Raw genomic sequence first — 18,653 nt, forward strand, 5'->3', positions numbered from 1 at the left:
TAAAAATCGGGGAGGGGGGGGGGAGGGAGATAAGCAAGAGCGCGCGCGGGCGGGGGGGGGGGGGGAAGTAACAGTATTTAGTTCGGAGCTATTACGCTTCTTAAACTTAGAATACGACCACAGTACATCTTCCAACAATTAACATTTATTGCACTAGTTCCAACAAAGACATACAGAATTTTGAAAAATTCACATAAAAAGATTTCTAAAATTGTATAAAGACTTGCACATGCAGCCTTAGGTGAAATTCTCAATGAATAGCACAACTATAAATGACTCAAAATAGGAAAAACTATCCATAAAATACTTAAAAAAAAAACGAAGGCTGTTGTTTGTATTAGGAAGTTGACCAGGTACTTGGTTTGCACTCGTATCATGGATACTGCTATTATAGACCGTAGCGTAGGTCATAAAGGATTAGTTATTGCACTTAACTAATCAGCAATATTTAAAAGAACTGTCACTAATAAATAAGCAGACCCGCATTCCGTTATCAAAACTTTTAAGCAGTAATTCAGACCATAAAAAACAGGAATTTGCTAAGATTTCAGGTAATTGAGAAATGTTAAGAATTTTTTTTTATCCCCGATCCAGAAAAAAAAACTTGGGACCCTTTACGTAAGTGTTAGTCTCCGTTGCAAAACGAAATGCAATACGCCAACCAACTTTACAGTCCCAATACAAGACGCAAAGAAATCACTGGAAACTGTAAAAAATTGAATAGAAAGATTAATCGCACCCTTCACAAGCGCAAAGCACTTTGTGATCAACAGGGCTTTGAATAGTCATGTTAGCAAGCCTAAAATCAGTTTAAAAAACACGCCCGGAAAAAAGTTTGTCTTGGCTAATAAACAAAACCGGCTTCTCCTTGTTTGCCTTGCAGACAAAACCTGTCTCTACTAGTTTACAAGTTATACTAGTTTAACTGGAAAACAAAATCTTTCATAGTAGCCTTGACTACAAACAGAGATAATCTATGCTCGAGAACACAGTATTTTTACGTTTGATAAAAGCCAGAAAAAGGAGAGCTACTTTGAAAAATATCATCCCTTGACTTGTTACTGAGTGAATGCGTTACAGCTACCGACTTTAAAAAGGTGGCAGCAAAATTACCATTAAAAACTTGAGTTCTAGTAAGCTTCATGTAGACGATAGTGAAGTGTCCTCAGCTCAGTGACAGCGATGAGCCTCCACCAGGGGGTTTACAAACACGTGTAGAGGAACGCCCCGGTACAGCATCGTCTTCTTGTTTACCTAGAAAAAAAAAAACAATATTATAAAATATGGTCGTTAAGTTTACCTCCGGGATTTTTAAGGTGCTAAAAACATGTTTCAGGAAAATGACGCAGCGACATGTAGTAGGAACAAACTGTGCTACATTTCCCTGCTTTATTTCTTGTGTGCACATGATGCGATTTTGTTTTCGCTTTATGCTGTTGCGCATATTCCTATTAAACCATCCCTGTAACGTCCCTTTGTGTTTCGCAATACTGAAGTCGACTTTGCGTCTAGCTTGGGCACCAACAACTTTCTCCTCGCGCATTTCCGGTTCCGCTTTAAGGCATTCTTAAAACCCAGGGTATACATTGCGTAATTTTAAGCGCTGGACTATATTAAACTCTTTGAATTGATTCCACAGATGCCTAGAAATATAACATATTCCTTTTAAAACGCTGTTTAAAACGAGAATAAGAACGAAAATGTTTGAGGTACACTGTAGAGCAGTAAGCAAAGTAAACAGCTCCTTGGAAGGGAAGGGTTTCAACTGATAACACACAACATGAGATAACACGGTAACGTCTTTCATTGATTGCATGCTACATGTACCCGTTGCCTGTGACCGCTTGTAGTAGATGGTACCAGATAGTACAAGTAAACTGGCAGTGTCTACTTCAATCTTTCACAAATTGTAAGTATTGTTTAGTATATTGATACTCTGCAATTACAAAATTGCATCACACTACATGTATATAAATATAATTCCAGGTAATCGTATACGTTTGCTGAAAACAGAGAACTACACAAGCTGACAAAGACATCGTTTTACCAACAAGCAAACTAAGATTATCCATTGTTATCTCTTAAAAAAGGGGGCGGGCCCCAACCCACTGTCTGAAGGCATGTGGATAGAGACGTCTTCCCGACGGGGTGTAAACATATTGCAGAACCAGTGAAATATATCACTTAAATTTCACTCTAAAACGTGCTGTCTGCCATATAGCGCAGTGGTAAGATTTGGTTCTTAGAACGCGAGTTAGAAGGGGGTGCGACTTTCTTTCTTATATTGTTTTTTTTTTTTCAGTGCTCTTTTTTACAACTTCCGCGATTTATAACAATCGTTTGGCAATTTCTGTAAGGGAAATTCTCTTGATTTTTTTTTTCTCTGAACAGTTCTCGAAGATATAAATTAAAAAAAATTTAAACAAAAATAAAAACTAAAACAAAAGCAAACCAGGAACAATTGCTCTGAAAAAGTCTCGAGAAGGGGTGGCTTCCACAGGTGTAGTGAAAAGTATTTTAATAACGAAACTACAAGAAAAAGATTTGAAAAAAATGATACGCGTAAATGATCGTAGAGCGGTTATTTTTTTGACTGATCACAGTCGCAAGCAACAAAGCAAAACAGAAAACTAAAAATACCGTTGCTATTTTAACGAGTTAAATTTTATTTCAACCCATAATTCTCAAGCATGATTAAAATCTAATTTCTCCTGAGACTATCATCAAAGTGCCAAGGTAGAATGGTGGGGAGAATTTACAAAAATGATCAACCGCTGAATGAAATACTGTTTTGATTTAGCACTTAATTCTCAGAACATCCATTGAAAGAAACTTATCTGACTTATGACAAACCGAAAGAGAATTAACATTTTGATCTTGGCACTGCAAGGCTTATAATGTGGCAGACAGCACGTTATAGAGCAAGTATATGCGATGTTATGACAGCTTCATTGCAAATTTTATTTCTTGTTCTTCACGATGCATATGGCCTCCCTGCCAGCTGGTATTTGAATTGTCACACAACGCCTCTCTGCGGTAACGGAAAGGTATTGCGTGACCCCCAAATAACGGCTGTCAAAAAGATTATCATTCACCATATTGACCCAAAATAAATCAGATTTAACATTGTATTCCGGTGACATTTCAAGACCACCGACATGACGTCCAAGCCAGTTTCCAAGCCTTTTGCCCTGAGAGGGCCCTGGTGCTCACTCACCAGAGAGCTCAAAGCCAGACTTGTGAAGGTCCCTCGCGGCACCACTTTTCTTCTGTTCCTGGAACTTCTGTTTGCGTTGTGATGGGGACACAATGGCTGGGGGCTCTGAAGAGGGTATGCTGATAACAGGACCGTTGTATGGTTCCCTCTCAACTTTGGTAAGCTTACGAGTCTGAAATGAAGACATTGATTTGAATAAGTGCAACACTTGTCCGTATTCTAACATTGTAAGTAGTAGCTCTCAAAAGGTCTCGCATAAATGGATTGGTACCCTTAGATAGAGAGAACAAGAGAACAAACAACAGGAACAATGCCCATAGCCCTAAAAACAATAACAGCTGCTACACTAGAGGACCAGTTGAATTACAAGTTAACGAGAGCTGCTACTCTTCAGAGGTAGATCCGCATGTTTTTAATGCTTTAATCCATATATTTAAAGATGATTTCCAGTCCGTACTGCGCAATCTCCGCCTGCAATGTTTGTGAGTCTCAGAAGAATGTTTACTAGCAAAAATAAAAATTCCGGGACAAAACTTACCTTTTTCTTCATTATTAACGCCAGATATCCTTGCAAAACAATAATGAGTAAAAGAAGCTCGACGGTATTTCAAACGGACGTTTTAGCTCATCGTGAATTCTTGAACGAAACGATCCGTAATGGCGAACTAAAAAACTTCATGTACACTATCACCGAAGTGTAACGTTTCAACGAATTCAAAACAAAAATGAAAACAAACCCTGAGTCTGCGCAGTACGGACTAGAAATCATATTTAACCCTCAGAATGCCAAGGAACAGATTAATTTTGATTTAAAAAAAAATCAAGCAAAAAAAAAAACCCTCAACCACAAGATGATGCCACTCAATGGCTTTTGTTTGAATTCTCATCCTTACATACATGTACTGCCAAACTCACCGTATCTCGCTTTAAGATCCTGCCATACATGTACGAGGGGTAGGGTGGGGTGGGAATAAACCGTCCAGATCCACGAACCACATTGAGCTGAAAATAGAGTAAAGAAATGAGATCATGCTACAAGCGAACGAACGAGCGAGTGAGCAAGTAAACTGACGTAGGAACGAACGAACGAACGAACGATTAAGCGAACGAACGAGCGAGCGAGCGAGCGAACGAACAGCGAGCTAACACACGAAAGAACGAACAAACAAGCGAGGGGGCGAAGAAACGAACAAGCGAACGAACGAGGGAGTGAGCTAAGGAGCGAGCAAACGAACGAACAAAAGTTTAACTTTTCCACTACTCGCTACAGTAAACTTCCTCTATTTATAAAAATCTGAACTAACCTCGCCGCGTTCATAAACCACTTTTCCCTGACAAATGGTGACTTCTGTTACTCCATGGCACTCCATTCCCTCGAAGATGTTGAAATCTACCGCCTGATTAGGCAATAAAGGTCACGCAAAAACGTTAGTAAGGCGGTATAATTTTAGAAAACAGTGTTTATGAATATGGGCAGACACAACGAGGAATGGACATTCTGGGTGTATCGTACATCATATCACCAGGATTTTCAGTTCCCTTCAAATTAAATGGACTTTGTAGCTTGTAGAAAAGGTAGACAATTGCGTTATTTTCGAGGAGATGAGTTTTACGTACTTGCGAGACTGCACAATCTTCACGAAAAATCCAATACGATTACCCTCCAAATTTCTTCGATTGTGAATTATTTATTTTTGGACAGGGCAGATTTTCAACCTTGATGGTTTCTCCTTCACGAATGATTTGTTATCATCGCCGTCTGTTTTAGCTAGCCTTTTTGAGGGGAGCGGAACGGCTGTACACAGGCTAGTTTTAGCTAGAAACACTGTTTATACACTGGATAATAATAAAAAAAAAAGTCACAATGCTTATGATAGCCTTACAGATGTATCTCTAACCTGGTGATGAGTTTTGGCAGAAATAACCCGAGTAGCTTCTGGGTCCCAAACTATAACATCTGCATCAGATCCTGGAGCAATACGACCCTTAGGATAGAACAGTACACAGTATAAGAGATGCAATGATACCACAGTTTTAAAAATTACATAATTTAACGACCTGCCAAAGTTCTTCTTTCAACATTAATTATGTGAACTCAAGAGGATTATTTTGTTTATTTCCATCGCCTGTCAACTGAAGTTCAAAGATTTTGTCTTACTCGAAAGGTCGCTGATTTGTTTGCAACTATATAATTACATGTATGTTACTATTATATTTGTTTTTTCTTTAGAGGGTCGGCTCTATATGAGGATTGTGTTCCTCCCTGCCAGCACCATTTTGCAATATTATTATTTTCTCTCTTTTTAATTTGAATAAAGTTGTTATACCGTACTTTTTCGATTAAGTGCCCAACCTCGAATAAGCGCCCACCTCGAATAAGCACCCACCCTGTAGGTAGGAAAAGTTAATTAGCACCCAGCCTCGAATAAGCGCCCACCGCACCCCCCTTATAATGAGGGCGCAAAAGGGAATTTTGATTATTGTTGAAGTTGAGATTAAAATTGACTAAGTACTACTAAGAGACTATCCCTAAGACCGAGTTTTTTAGTTTTTTTTTACGGATACTTTCAATGAACATTTAAAATTCAGCTTTGGTACATCTTTACGTTTAGTTATTATACACTGTTTTCTTGCAAAAATAAACGTACAACTTGAAAACTTGAAAATTTAATGTGCCCAGCCTCGAATAAGCACCCATGCACCCTCAATTTAATAAGCGCTCAGGGCGCTTAATCGACTAAATACGGTAAATAAATAAACATAAATAGATATTATAAATTAATATAAATATAAAGATCGTTTTGCCTTTGTTCACTCGTAGAAAATCTTTCAGTTTGCGTTTGAACTCAAGCGATTTTGACACGTTAATGTTCCCGCGTTACCTTTCGTGGATAGATGTTGAATATCTTGGCCGCTGTAGTGCTGGTAACTGCAACAAAACGGCAAGGGTCCATCTTCCCTGACGCCTGAGAGAGAAAGACAATTTTAACCAATGCATTTAAGCAATAACCTCAGAGTACAGTGTAGCAATGTACAAACTACATGTAATTTAACAAAGATGAACACCACTTTGCAGCTAGCACACTCACCACGCCTTTCTCCCAAATTACAGACATTCTATCCTCCACACCTGTGTAAGATAAGGATAACAATAAGTATGAATCAATATTCAGTTTAAGTGAAGACTGAATAGTATTTTATATTTTCCAGGGCTGCAAATAACAGTCTGTCATCGGACATTGGCCGATCAAAATTTGCTCATGTCCGCCGAATCCCCAAGTGTGGTCAGACATGATGCCCGGACAATGTTGATCTTTTTTTATTTTATCATAAATCATTTTACGGTAACAATGGAAAAACTCTGTCCGACCACAATTTTGTTTTTCTGACCAAGATGGTGTCTTAGTAGGACATAATGTCCTTTTAAGTAAAAAAAAACTATTTGCAGCCTTGATTTTCTCACACATACATGTATAAAAGGCTTACATTTTTACATCAAAGGTATTAACGATTCTTACCATTCACTCCATTTGGTATTTTCCGAAAATCACCTTGGCCAAGAGCCTTTTGATTGGCATTAAAGGTGCAATTGTCAGTCCCTGTCAGCTGAAGATCATCACTAAAAAAATGCAGCAAACAAATCAATCATCAATAATTTTAACACTGTCATGTAAAATGTACTAACCATTTATTTCTAAACGGGTACTTATGGGTCAATTGCCCAATAATTATGGCACTGTACTGGTTTTAAAGCTTTGAACTAAAGGCAAACAAAACTCTGGTCATTCCTCTGAAATAGAATTGGGGGGGGGGGGGGGATACCATACTTGTTTCGGAGCATCAGCACCTTGTACAGTTGTATATTCTTACAATGCCATCATGATAATTCAAGGTTGCTTGTCAAATTCTGGTTTCTGACAATGTTTTTCTGACTCTACACTTACAATTGGTCTACATTTATTTTTCAAAACGAAAGTTGTTCAATACAAACTGGGAGAAAAAATTGTAGGTCAACATACTTGTCTATGGGAAAATGGCGATTTACATGTACCCCTCCGGCACATACAGAAAAAGCCCCCATTTTTGTTTGTGCATATCAATCATCGGTGAAGTTATTCACAGTAAGGATGTGCAATGCGATACTAACGACCTTAAAGAACTCACTTGGCAAGAAGATCCATGAGGTATCCAGGAGTCGTGGGGTCTGGTCTTAGGGGTGGTCCCATAACATGCCCTGCAAGTAACACCAAGACAACAGACTTACAAAATACATTAAAAAGAGTCCTAAATAATACGGTAACATCATTTCAAACTCTGATTGATAGTATTCTTCCAAATGAAACTTTTGCAGGTGTTTTCATTTCTGAAGTCATGTATCAATGCAAACGGTGGTAACATGTACATGTACATGAACGTTGCATAACTACAATGCAAACAATGATAGCACTAAAAAATTTAAGAATGTGTCATAATTATTTGATAATCTGCAAATCTAAACCGTCATCTAACTGTTGCCCATTCTGTGATAGATAGATAGTATGCTTTTTTCTTAACTAAAAGGGAAATTTATTCTTGAATTTTGGCTTAACAAACATAAAAGTTGTAGGTTTTGGAATGGGGTCCTTTAGTGTCTACTGAAATAGTGCGATAGTCCACTTGGCAGTGCCTCGTGGACTATTCGCTCAAAAAAACTCAACTAAGTTTTTAAGTCAAAGAATATATACAGGTAACTGTTTATTTTTAATGTAAAAAAATTATTGTTTATACCTGCTGCATGTCTCCAACACTTGTGCCAATACTTTGTTCCATCAGTTCCTAAACTTGCAGCAATTGGCTCTCCTACAACAACACAGCCTCGTCGACGAGCATCACAAATAGCGTCAGCTGAAGACTTGCTCATGACATGGACAATGTAAAGTGGACAGTTTAACTGCAAGCAAAAATGCATAATTTAGTCTCCTTCTCTAACAAGTTAGAGAAAAGCTAGTCACATGGGGATTGAACATGTACGAAAAATAAAATATTTAATAAACTACAGTCATGTATGTGAAGTAAAAATATTTATTATATGGAGGAGAGTGTTTTACTGAGAACTAAACAACTCGCAGATTCCATACCCCACTCCATCCGGGACCGTATGTCTTTGACCGTATGACACTCTTGCGAGTGACATATGGCATATTGATGTCACGATTCGCGTCATTTCTATTTTGCTGAATTAACTTGGTTTCGTGTCATTTGTTGTTAGCAAGCATCGACACAAAGGTTTAATTTGTTTAACTAAGCAACGAAAAAGAATGAGTTTTCCAAAGTTAAGAATGAGTACACGATAATTAAAACCTTGACGATTTCAAGGTTTTTAGGGGGAATTCTTCGCAAGGGATCTCACCATTGCAAGATGTCGTGAAGAAGAGAACAAAAGCAGTTGAAAACTATTGATCAGCCATCAAGACATCGGATTCAAGTCAAAGTCAGTAATGTTTTCAGTTCTTATGTGTTATTTAGTTGACAAGTTGTTTTGTTTGATCAGAATTCAGTTCTTTGTATTTCTATATCCTGGGCATGACTGCTTTGTACGGTTTTCTATGAAGACGAACGCTGATTTGTAAAACTGGCTTGATTCTTCGAAAACAATGAAATAAAAATCGGCAACTTCAACTACATCTGGTCTCCATATAATAAAAAGAACATTACACGTTGGCTCAAAGATATAAATTTTATGTTCTCGTGGCAAAAACATATCCCACTCGTTTGCTACGCTCACTCGTGAGATATCGTTTCTGCCACTCGAACATAAAATTTATATCTTCTTTCCACCATGTAAAAAAATCTTCAAAATTTTCTTATAGTAGGTTTTGTTATTTGACTCACATTAGCACTGCATAATAGCTTCAACTGGTTTTCGCTGAATACATGCTCATGTACATACATTGTATACAAAACACATGATTCATAGTAACAAGATAGATCACTAGTTGGCGTATCATACATAATTTCCTACGCGATTTTCAGTAAAGATGATTGAACATGTACATAAAATCCCCCGCCCCCCCATACAGTAGGCAGAGAGCTTTATATCTTATGGGTTTTGATCAGTTTTACTGTTTTGAAATAAATCTTCTTCTATGTCAAACAAAATACATGTAGTGTATCGTGTATTATAAGTTGTCTGTATGCATACATGTAGATGTTGTGGTTTAATTTTATGTTTGGTTTAAATTTTTCAAACCAGTTTATTTTCCATTGTCTCATGTTCATTATCATAATCTGAAACAAAGGGAAATAAAAATCAAACCGGTTTGAAAAATTTTAAACCAAACATAAAATTAAACCACAACATAGATATCTCAGGTGAGTCAGTTTACAGTACTCATGCAGTCAATAACAAATCAAAGCTTAAGATACTCAACAGACCTGGTTGGCTATCATGATAGCTCTCACACAAGCTTCTGTTTCCACTTCCTCTGTGCGACACATTTCATGTCCCTCAGGACCAGTGATTCCAAGAGCAATCATCTTCTTTGCATTCTACAGAAAAATAAAGTCTTATTTATGGGCACTGTATTGATGTTGATACGCATAGTGCACCTACTGTACATGTAGTGGGTAAAGGTTAAGTTCAGCAACTTTTACTTAGGTATTGTAAATGTACTTCACCTCTGCAATGAGAGTCCCATTTTCAGCATGAACTTGTGCAATAGCTCCAATGTCCTTACATTTGCTATAGCAGTGGTACATCTGCCCATGACAAGGAAAACAAACATTAGAGTACATGTCTGCTCAAGAAAAGTCTTATTAAGGTCGTTTTACACGGTACGATTTTGTTGCATGCAACAGATTTTGTCGCAACAGGCATGCGACAGTCATAAGCGAGTTGTAGGTTTGATTTACATGACAAACTCGTGTCCTCGGCCTGTTGTAAGCATGTTGCATGCTACAAAATTGTACCGTGTAAAGCTGCCTTTAGAAATCTTGTGGCCTGTCTCACCTCTTCATCCGTCAACATCATAACATCTTTATACGCCATAAAGGTTTTAAAGGAATTTATACCTGAGGAGTAAAAGAACAGGTAAAAAAGGGTTTTTGTTTAAGCCTGCTAGCAGAGGAAATTATTTTTATATGTAGGTTTAGTGCTAAATTTGATTTCTAAACTCTACACATGTAAGAAAAAAGAAGGTAAAAGGAAATTTAGATCAAGGACATTACAGGCAAGGACGCTTTTTGATCAGGATGTGCTGTTTGTAAGAAAACATTTTGTTACAGGTATATCAATAGGGAAGTAAAACACTTGTAAACATAGAAAACTGCTCAAGACTTAATATCCCTTTAATAAAAAAAATTAAAAATAAAATAATATGTGTTTATAGTGGTCATGCACTTAGCTTCATATCTCAACGAGATACATGTAGCTAGTTTACAGGCATGCCACTGAAACTGAGGAAACAAATAATTTATAAATGAATATAACAAGGTTAAAAATCCCAACTGGCAGGAGGCAGACCAGTTGGCTATATACAAAGTGTGGTCGAGGATTTGAACTCGGGACAACCAAGAAACAAATCCAGCTAGTGGCAAGGGCAGGCCTCGAACCGATGACCTCCGGATTACAACACCAGGGCCCTAAACCACTCAGCCACGCTAACTTTATTTGTAATTATTACAAAGAAGAAAGGGACATTAAGAAGTTGTACATGTATGTGCATGTGCTTGTCATGAAGGCTGGAACAGATACAGTGCTACATAAGCCATGGTTTGAAAAAGACTATGGCAGGCCAAACAACAGGAGTTGTGGTTTGTGTTGGGCGCGCACTGAGTGAGTATACATGTACATGACTTTTGTACTGTATGTCAGGGTTGTCAAAATAAGCCGGCAACCGGCGCATTTCAACGGCTATTCCGAACATTGCACCGGCTACTTCGAATATTAGTAGTTCAGTTCCTTGTGTGTGTTATCAAGTTCTGAGTGTTTGGTAGCCGCCTACTTTTTGGATGGAACCTGCTATTCAAAGACCCACTGACAACCCTGGTATGTGCATAAATGTAGCTCTAATACTTGGTAAAAAGAAAACAATAATCAGCTCGATACCTTTCTCTTTGACAAGAGTTTCCATCTCCTCACCAACCTCATCATTCCACCAAGTGACAGCAACATGGAATGCATAATCACAACACACTACAATAAACACAACAAAATTAATTACTGCTGTAATGGTAGTACATGTGAAAGAGACATAATGTAACTCATTAATTTATGTCTATTTGTTATTATGTATTGCATCGCACATCCTTACTGAGCATACATGTACATGCACTGTAAGTTCCTGTGTGATTAACATGTGCCCATAAAAAATGGGGACTTTTTCTTTATGGTTAGAGCATATGGTAAACTATCATTTTTTTTTTCTCATTTTGAATGAGCAATAACTTTCTTTCTGTAAAATAAGCATAAACCAATTCCAAGTGTAAAATAAGAAACATTCATCAGAAACATAAATTTTGTAAGTGAACCTGAATGTCTAATCACAACATTCTAAGGAATTATTACATGTACATATAAACAAGATGTGTATGTACATGTATATGTTGTGGTTCAATTTTATATTTGGTTTAAAATTTTTCAAACCAGCTTGATTTTTATTTTCCATTGTCTTATGTTCATTATCATAATCTGAAACAAAGGGAAATGAAAATCAAACTGGTTTCAAAAATTTTAAACCAAAGATAAAATTAAACCACAACATATACATGTACAGTTGCTCCTAAACGAGTATGAGAACCCATTTTTATTTCAAAATTAAATTTTAAGTTCCTATAAAATAAACAACCATTGTACACAAAGTTTGATAAAAATCTCAGAGCTGGTTCCGTTTCAGAGGAATGTTGCACATGTACAACTGGCTCACAAAAAAAAAAAAAAAAAAAAAAACACCTTATCTTTTGAGATTAAGAAAAGTTTTTGTTTATAGCACACAAAACTGACAAGCTATGAACTGTACAAACACTAGTACCTTTCTCATCTGCCCATTGCCTCCAGGTTTCGTAAGCCTCTAACAGTGATTCACCCTTTTTGGGGATGACAAAGTCAACTGTATAAATGGAACAGAACAGTAATGTCTATTGAAAGGTGTTTGAAAAATGACAGTTACATGTACAGTACATCGAACTAACCACAGCTTGTAGACTGTGCACTTGTAATATACAAGTAAATCCTCGTAATTAATACATTCAGTAATACAATGTCATGTACAGTATAATCAGACAAGGAGACTCAGGTACATGCATACGTATGAACACAGAGTACCTGCTACATGTACATGTATTACTTTTCAAAAGACTGGGTTTTGCCTCAGCCAGTTTGCAGTTCAATTTACATAGTGTTCTCGACTCGGCAACAAAGCCATATTCAATTTTTTTTATTTTATTTCAATTTTAAAGTTGTACTTGTACATTTTCAGTGGCAAGTGATATCGTGGTAAAGAATAAAAGTGTAAAAGTTGCATATAATGAATTCAAGGATTTTTTTTTACTTTTCTAATTAATATTTTATTTATAACTTTCAATGGATAGCACTAAATGCATACAATATTACAGTATTGGTAGGGCATTGCTCTGATTATTTACCACATACTGATTTATGCATTATAATTACCATTTAACTAAAAGTCAGTTATGACATGTAGTATCTATAAAATTACTGATAAGCCACTTCAAATGATGCATGTAAGATATTGCATTTGTACTCACTGATCATGGTGGTGCCGCCAGCCAGCGCCGCTCTTGTGCCGGAGTAAAAGTCGTCAATAGCGACTGTACCCATGAACGGAAGCTGCATGTGGGTGTGACTGTCAATCCCACCTGAAGATACATGTAAAATATGCACATGAAACAAAAGCAGCAGATATTTTTGACATTATAACAGTATCATTGCAACATGGTTGCCACAGCCTAAGTTTTCAAAATACGCTGACTTTTCCCTGATAAAAATAAAAAATTTCCCTGACCAAATAAATTCAAAATGACAAATATAGCAGTGGCCTTCAGCTCCGGCTTCTAAAAAAGACCTGTCCCTGATACGCATTGACCTGAAATGTTTCTTCCAGCCATTAATTGAATTAAATCACCAGTGATATATTTCTTTAAAATGTCAATTTTTATGGACTTAAAATAAAGTTCCCTGACTTTTCACTAATCTGGAAGAATTTTTTTTTTCATTTCCTGGCCTGTGGCAAACCTGTTACAAAATCCACCCTCGTAACTATACTAGAGACTTATATATACATTGTACATATCCCTTGTAACTGGTTAATATTTGGTTGATAAAAATCCAAACAGGGATGCATGTGTTACTAATTAAACATTTATTAAAACTATTAAATAATTATTAATATTCATTACCAGGCATGACAAGTTTTTTCTGAGCATCAATAACTCGTGCTCCACCAGGAACAACAAGATTTTTACCAACTTCCCTAAAGAAAGTACATACATAGTAATGTAAATAAAAATAATACCATACTCACAATAAAAACAAAAAATTTTCATAGAATTATCACTGATACAGGCATATGTATACAGTGTACATGTATGTTGTACATGTACAGTAGTTTTGAAATAATTTTTTGGTCAAAATAATTTCAAACTACATGTAATAATAATAATTAATGAACTTATATTGCACAAGTATCAATCAAGGATTTCACTTGCGCATTACAATATTTATAAAAATATAAATTACTAACTGGCCCTAAAATTAATAAAAATACTAAAATACATGATAAGTGTAAAATTACAATCAATAAAAAATAAAAATTAGCTTAAAAATGCCTTCTAAAACAAATGAGTCTTAGGGTACTTTTTAAAACTACTGTATTTACAGATAAAATAATTCTTTCTAATAAAAATGGGAAGATCATTCCATAATTTTGGAGCAGCCATATAAAAAGATCTGTCACCCAGGGTAATAAAAGACTTGATAGTAGGAAAGTTTAAAAGTATTCCATCATTTGACCTTAAGTTGTATCTACCACCAGTATCCCTAACAGATATAAGTTCGGTAATGTAAGGCGGAGCGAGACCATGGATAGCCTTAAACTTTAACAATAAAATCTTAAAGTCAATACATGTAGTTTGAATTCTACTTTCCTTTGTTTTTGATTACAGTATACAGTATTAAATCTAGAACAATAAAAATATATTGTAGGAATCAAACTAAGTTGAAATCATTTTGACCTGAAATCCATACTAAACTACAACACACATAATGTACATGTATGTACAGTACGTGAATATATCAATAAGAGTTTTCCAAAAAAAGCTGTTGATCCTTACTGATCATACATGTAACTACATGTACACATAAAATGAGTCAGTAACTCTCGCAGTATTCAGAACATGCCAGTTTATACAGTACATGTACATGTATTTCTGTACTCACTTTATCAGTCCACTCTCAATGAAAACATCAGCTTCAATCATGTCATCATCATTGACAACGATTCCACCCTTTATAAGGATGCGGTCTTTCTGTGCCTGGTAAAAAAAAAAACATATAGAAAAAAAACATTGTTTGGTAATAAAACAAGAACTGATCTCTACAGTGTTCATATAATTATGTCATATACAGATGCCACATCCAAACATTACATGTATTTTTCTATGGGAGTTACACTACAGTCAACTCTCTCTAACGGACACCTCTATAAGACGGACGCCTCCATACGACGGACACCTGGTGATGGTCCCTGCCGTTTTTCAGTCATTTTACTGTAACCAAACTCGCCATAAGACGGACACCTCTCTAAGACGGACAACAGACACACACTTTGAAATCATTAACGAACACTTGAGAAGTGTTTTTAATTATGTTTTTATTAGTGAAAATACTTCCAAACTTCGCAAAGTTAGTCAGTGCCCTAAGGATGCGTGTATACAATGTACCAAGCTTACTAACCACAAACAACGGTGCTTTAACGGATTACTTCTTTGCTAACGTATATGTACGCTAAAGAGGTCATTCTCTACTTACAGTATTACAGTTTGTAGAAGCTCTCAATTTTTGCAAAGCAAATACGGTCCTTTTATTATTTTAGTCTTGTTGCAGTTAGCAAAGGTTTGTTGCATTGTACAAAGGTTTAGCTTTATTAACTCAGAATTACTGGTGTTGTGTTACCTTGACTCTCTACAGAGCGGACACCTCTCTAAGATGGACAGCTGTGGCCGGTCCAAAAGGTGTCCGTCTTAGAGAGAGTTGACTGTATCACTGTTTTAGATCTACGTGTACATGTACATGAACAGGACCTGTTCCCTTGATTTACAAGTACACTTCATTTGTAGCATGTAAGGCATAAAAAACTGTTTTAGATATTCCATAGGAACTCTGGTAACAATTACAAAACGAAATGTAAAGAAAATTAAAAATGCTACCACAAGATTATTTTTTTGGAAAAATTTAATGGGATTATAGGTTCAGTTTTACAGTTTGACTATTGTAAATCACACATGGTAGAGCGCCGGACTGCTGTGCGGGAGGTCGTGAGTTCGAACCCCAGACCGGACCAACACTCAGGGTCTTAAAATAACTGAGGAGAATGTGCTGCCTTTGTAATTACATCTGCAAATGGTTAGACATTCTAGTCTTCTTGGAAAAGGACGATAAACCGTAGATCCCGTCTCCTGTATCTTCAGTCTTCTAACAGGGGACGTTAAAGAACCCACACACTATTCGCAAAGAGTAGGGCACAAAGCTCCCGGTGTTGTGGTCTGGCCTTTACAATTGTATCTTAAAATTACAGTATAATAATTATGTAAAGCGCATTTGAACATATACACATGGAAAATGCGCTATATAAATGCATTATCATTATCATTATGCTAAAATTCACATGGTTTCTTGCCATTAATTTGTAGACAACTGTTGTGCAAATTCATACCATTGAAGTTGAGTTTCAAAATGTAATAAGTGGCCGGCACCAGTAAATTTCTCTAATATTGACATATTGAGCACAAATGGATTCCATGCACCATTGCAATTAATATTTACTTATTACCTTACTAGAGTTCTTAAAATCATCTGTTTGAACAATGTTATCCATTTTAAAAGCTGCATGTACATGAACAAATTCAGATGACAAGGTACTTAAGGGACTCAATGAACTAATGCAATATCTTAATTATCTATTGGCTCTGTTAAAATGACTTCAGTTGTAATACTTAATCCTTTCTTAATCCGTCCTAAAAGCCTGCCTTAGCTTGTATTGTGCAAGTACATGTACATGTGTACTGCCTTATACTTCAGTATTCATTGAAAATTAAGGTTGAATTGTTTGTCTCTTCTAATTTACAAGTAGCTACCAAATCTCCTTAATACATTAACTGCTGCATGTTTTGTGATTGTAAATTTACAATATCAGCCTTGGGGCACATGGAGAGAGAAGTAAGAGAGGTACATTGTAAAGATGGACGGTGAAAGAGAGGGAACGAGTCAGCGTGAGGGAGGGAAAGAGAGAGAATGGTAAGACTTAAAGATGAATTCCAGTCCGTACTGCGCAATCTCGGCTGCAATGTTTATGTGAGCCCACACGAAGGGAATGTTTACAAGCAAAACTAAAAATTCCGCGACAAACTTACCTTTTTCTTCATTATTAACGCCAGATATCCTTGCAGAACAAATAATAATGAGTAGAAGAACCTTGACGCTATTTCAAACCGACGTTTTAGCTCATCGGAACTTCTTGAACGAAACGAACTGTAATGGCGGACTAAAAAACGTCATGTATGCTGTCACCGAAGTGTAACGTTTCAACGAATTCAAAACAAAAACGTAAACAAACCCCGAGTCTGCGCAGTACGGACTGGAAATCAGCTTTAAGGAGGAGGATGAAAGGATGATAATTAAACTGCAGAAAAAAAAGTTTATGGTAAATTAAACATTTCAAATACCTCGTAAAAAATGAATTTGAATAGTGCAGATTTGAATTTAAAGTATTGTTCTTTCATTAAGAATAAAATAAAACAATATGTGAATTCATTGTGCACATTGTGCATTGCATGTGAAACCATATTGTTTTGGAAAAGATCCACTTTTGACGTCGTTATCAAAACAATGTGGTTTCCTGACCTGTTTCGTTAACCAACATGTGAATGCCATAAAGCGTCACTAAAAAATACAGCTGTAGATGTGACCGTTTTAAAAATGACATGGGTGTCAAATGTAACAACATATACACTCACAGTTCAATACATTTGTTGGTTTAATCTTGTCCCTGAAGATTCATCACTTTCTTTTCTCTTTAAACTACCGCGTACATGTATACATGTATTGTAATAGTTTTTATCTCTAACAAGCACAAACCACGTTAATATTTCAGCTTGGATAAAAATTATAACTATCACTAGAATGGCCACAATCAATTAAATCCAAAGAGTAATTTATCAATACTGTTAATTACATGAATTAAAGTTGTCGACCACAAGCGTGACATATGGAATATTAATGAATAAACTAACTCGCCAAAGCACGCTTTTACCCTACTGTGCATTGTGTTTTCTTGTCAAGATTATCAGACAAAAGTAGAAGCTTAGTTGAGACACAAAAAATCGTATTTCGAGAATTCAAACAACCCAGAACAAAGCTTACATGTAGCTTTTGAATTTAGATCAAGAATTTGACAGATTAGCGCGAAATTAGCATAAATTCAAAAGCTGCAGCAAAGCCATAAATTAAAGATTTGAAGTAAAAGCTTCATCTGAATTGAACAATAAACAGCTAAACTTTAATAATTTATAGCATAGAGCGTCTGGGGTTTCAAGTGCAAGCTCTTTCAATAAAGACGATCTTCAAAATCGGGGAGAAAATTTCTTCGTTATCTCCGTGGATCTTTAAAAGAATTTAAGCTAACTGTGTAAATTTACATGGTTGAGCGTTCTGTTGTACGTCGAATGGAATATTGAACACAACAAGTTGATTTCGCATGTCCCTGCAAGTTGTTTACAAAAGGGGTATTCAAAGCTATTGAAGAAAACAGACAAGCTATTTTTAACGCATCAAAATACGAAATCTTACGCTAAACATCAATTTGCGGTAGCTCAATTTCGGAAAAGTGACATGCAAATTGTAGCAAGCCGTTTAAAAGCTGTTTAGTTTACCGGGATTCATAAATTTGCAAACGGGTTAATAGGGAACTGACAACCTCGATTCGATTCTCGGTCTGTGGCATTGATCCACAATTCAAGTTTGCAGTTCGATTCGCGAATACACTAGCTTTACTTACGTTAAGGTCAGACTCCTCAAAACACGTTAACTTACCATTGCAGAGGCCATTTTCAAGCAGAACCTTGTCCGAGAATAAAGACGTGGAAGACGTGGAACAGAAAAGCGCGCGATTGCGAGACCTTCGCACGGAACGCGTGGGATTGTGGGTGTGTCCGGAGGGGCTTG

At 36.4% G+C, this 18,653-nt stretch overlaps 1 protein-coding gene across 1 annotated transcript; it reads right to left on the minus strand.

The window, feature by feature from the left end:
• Positions 1 to 125: 125 nt before the first annotated feature.
• Positions 126 to 18,643, minus strand: LOC144650497 (dihydropyrimidinase-like). The gene is made up of 19 exons (XM_078510187.1): positions 18,522 to 18,643; positions 14,652 to 14,746; positions 13,613 to 13,686; positions 12,962 to 13,072; positions 12,226 to 12,303; positions 11,304 to 11,390; positions 10,206 to 10,267; positions 9,875 to 9,955; positions 9,632 to 9,745; positions 7,985 to 8,147; positions 7,382 to 7,451; positions 6,736 to 6,836; positions 6,307 to 6,347; positions 6,100 to 6,183; positions 5,116 to 5,202; positions 4,522 to 4,614; positions 4,133 to 4,219; positions 3,218 to 3,389; positions 126 to 1,254 (listed from the first exon to the last, which is right to left on the minus strand). Exons 1-19 carry the CDS (start codon positions 18,534 to 18,536, stop codon positions 1,166 to 1,168), a joined length of 1,704 nt encoding a protein of 567 aa, XP_078366313.1. The 5' UTR covers positions 18,537 to 18,643; the 3' UTR covers positions 126 to 1,165.
• Positions 18,644 to 18,653: the final 10 nt, after the last annotated feature.

The sequence above is a fragment of the Oculina patagonica genome, chromosome 4 (genome assembly GCF_052425735.1).
Source record: "Oculina patagonica isolate OP01 chromosome 4, crgOcupat, whole genome shotgun sequence".
Lineage (NCBI taxonomy): Eukaryota > Metazoa > Cnidaria > Anthozoa > Scleractinia > Oculinidae > Oculina > Oculina patagonica.